This window comes from Otolemur garnettii, unplaced genomic scaffold (assembly GCF_000181295.1).
Source record: "Otolemur garnettii isolate 467f Iridium unplaced genomic scaffold, OtoGar3 scaffold00066, whole genome shotgun sequence".
In the NCBI taxonomy this organism is placed as follows: Eukaryota; Metazoa; Chordata; class Mammalia; order Primates; family Galagidae; genus Otolemur; species Otolemur garnettii.
In genome coordinates, this window is record NW_003852461.1 from 8941194 (window position 1) to 8944076 (window position 2883).

The window sequence follows — 2883 nt, forward strand, 5'->3', positions numbered from 1 at the left end:
GTTGTTTGGCGGGCCCAGGCTGGGGATTCGAACCCACCACCTTGGCTGTATGTGGCTGGCGCCTTAGCCGCCTGAGCCACAGGCTCCGAGCCTCTGGTTAACGTTTAACTTATATTTTTTATTGCTGTTGTTGTTTTCTGGCTCTACCAAAGCATACAACACTTGTGCTACGCTTTCCAGCTTCCGAAATTTTGTGCTGTGGCCATCCATCTTTCCCTGTTCCTTTGTTCTTATGGCCTTTGACCATTAATTACTCTGTAACTTTAGGAAAGTTTCAAGAGAGGTGGGAGTTAAATAAATGCATGTGTACAATTCATTGTCTTGATCCAGAAATCAGTCCTTTTTTTTTGAGAGACAGCCTCACTCTGTTGCCTTGGTTGGAGTGCCTGGTGTCACAGCGACCTCATTCTTGGGCTCAAGGGAGCCTCTTGCCTCAGCCTCCCAAGTAGCTGGGACTATAGGTGTGCACCATGATGCTGGGCTAACTTTTTATTTTTTTCATATTTTTAGTAGAGATGGGGGAATCTCCCTCTTGCTTAGACTGGTCTCAATGTCCTGAGATCGAGTAATTCTTCCATCTTGGTCTCAGACTGCTAGGATTATAGGCATGAGTCACCTGCCCAACTAGTCTACAAACTTAAAGCTAGTGTTTCGGCAGGTTTTCAAATAAACACCTTCCTTTCCCTTCTCACATATCCAATTATAATCTCTGTCATAGCAAAATGAGAATCTAGAATCAGAAGATGTATTTTGAGCAGCAGTTCTTAATCAGTATTTATGCCTGTGGTCCCAGCTACTTGGGAGGCTGAGGCAAGAGAATTGCTTGAGCCCAGGAGTTTGAGGTTGCTGTGAGCTGTGATGTCACAGCACTCTACTAAGGGTGACATAGTGAGACTCTGTCTCAAAAAAAAAAAAAAAAAGAATCAGTATTTAGTCTCAGAAATTAGCTGCTCTAAAAGCTTATACAGATAAGGCACCTAACCTGTCATAGGGAGCTGGAAAAGTAGAGGAGAAATAGCTGTCAGCCAGCCTCAAATGAAGAGTGTTCTGTTAACAGAGGAGAGACTCAAGGGCAGGCTAAGAGCTTCAAAAAGTATAGTAAACTTAGAGAGTGAAATGTGTTAATTCCTCAAAAGACACATGATCTAAAGAAATAATTTTCTTTTAACTTCCAGGATGAAACTCAAATAGGCTCAAAGCATGGAGCTGGAGGAGCAGCCAGTGATAGCTCGAGCTTTCCCTGGAGTAAAGAGGTGAAAACCACTGAGCCAGAAGATGTGAAAAACAGAGAGAATCTGGAGGAGTCTCCAGAGTGGAAGGAAAAAGAAGCCAGCCTGTTGGAGGATGAAGAGGCTTCAGAGGTAGAGGAGGATGAAGAGGTGTCAGGGGTGGAAGAAGAGGAGGGCTCAGGGCTGGAGGAGTGGGGGGAAGAGGCCTCAGAGTTAGAGGAGTGGGGAGAAGAGGCCTCAGGATTGGAGGAAGAGGAGGAGGAAAGGGGTGAGACTTCGCTGTCATGTGAGGACCGGGACTCACCTTTTCAGGGTCACTCTGTGGTACATGCAAAGCGTGGAGTTGAGGAGATAACCGGTGATGGTGTGGACATTATTTTGGTTGATGTAGAGGAGGATTCTGAGCCAGAGGAGGAAGAAGAGGAAGGAAACGTCTCTGAGATAGGAAAGGTAGGGGCTGCCATCCAGGCTGAGAAGAGGGGGGGCTCAGGAGGACTTCAAGTTTCTTCTAGTTGTTTGGTTTCGGAATCTAAGAAGGAAAAGTGGAGGAAGCCCCAGGTAGCAGACAAAACCCGTAAGGGCACCGCCTCAGGAGTCACCAAAAATTTTAGGAAAACAGACGATAAGATTCATAAATTTCTGCCAACAGAAGAGCTAACATCCCCAAAAGTAGACTTAATACGGGAAACAGAAGAAAACTTTAGAAGAAGTGTGATTAATAGCATCAGAGAGATGCAGGAGGAGATTAGAAGTATTAAAGGTTGCCATCCAGAAGTCTCCAACATTAAAAATTCCATAGATGATCTGAACAGTGGGATGGATGTACTTGAAGAAAGATTGAACAGTCTAGAAGATCAAATTGAGGAGTTCTCCCAGGATACCATACAAATGACCAAACAGATGATAAGTAAAGAGAGGTTAAGAGATATAGAGGACAGATCCAGAAGCTCTAACATTCGCCTGATAGGAATTCCAGAAAAGAATAACCACGAGAATGCTGCCGAGGACATAATCAAGGAAATAATTGATGAAAACTTCCCAGAGTTAAAGAAAGAGTCGACTCTTGAGATTGTCAGTGCCTCCCGAATACCCAGTAAGATTGATAAGAGGAAACCCACTCCTAGGCACATCTTGGTAAAATTTTGCAATTCTAGCGATAAAGAGAAAATCTTAAGGGCTTCCAGAGAGAGGAAAGAAATAACCTACCGCGAAACAAGAATCAGATTGACGGCAGATTTATCGCTGGACACCCTGGATGCTAGAAGTAAATGGAGTGCTGTCATCAAAGTCCTGCAGGAGAAAGGCTTTAAACCTAGGATTCTATATCCAGCCAAACTGGCGTTTGATTTTCAGGGTAAGACAAAAACCTTTCTTGATATCGAAGAATTTAGGAAGTCTATTTCTTACATACCCTGTTTGAAAGAATTACTGGAGAACATAGTTTAGCGATATAGGGTGACAGCAAACACATGTGCACATGATTCCTCCCACCGACATATTTTGGGACTGAGGGAAAGAACGCTACAGATACTACCTAAATGTTGGTGAAATTTTTTTAAAACAGACTGCTGTGAAGGTAGTTATTTCAATTACTGTTCAGTCAATTAGAACGCTTTGTTACTATTTCCCTCCTCAATACTACAACCTACTAGTC

General features: G+C 43.5%; 1 protein-coding gene across 1 annotated transcript in view; it reads left to right on the forward strand.

Moving 5' to 3' along the window:
* L1TD1 (LINE1 type transposase domain containing 1) overlaps positions 1-2675 on the forward strand; it is a 6152-nt gene extending 3477 nt beyond the window's left edge. The window contains exon 3 of the mRNA XM_023515103.1: positions 1176-2675. Within this exon, the coding sequence (XP_023370871.1) occupies positions 1176-2675 (1500 nt within the window). The remainder of the gene's footprint in view (positions 1-1175) is intronic.
* Positions 2676-2883: the final 208 nt, after the last annotated feature.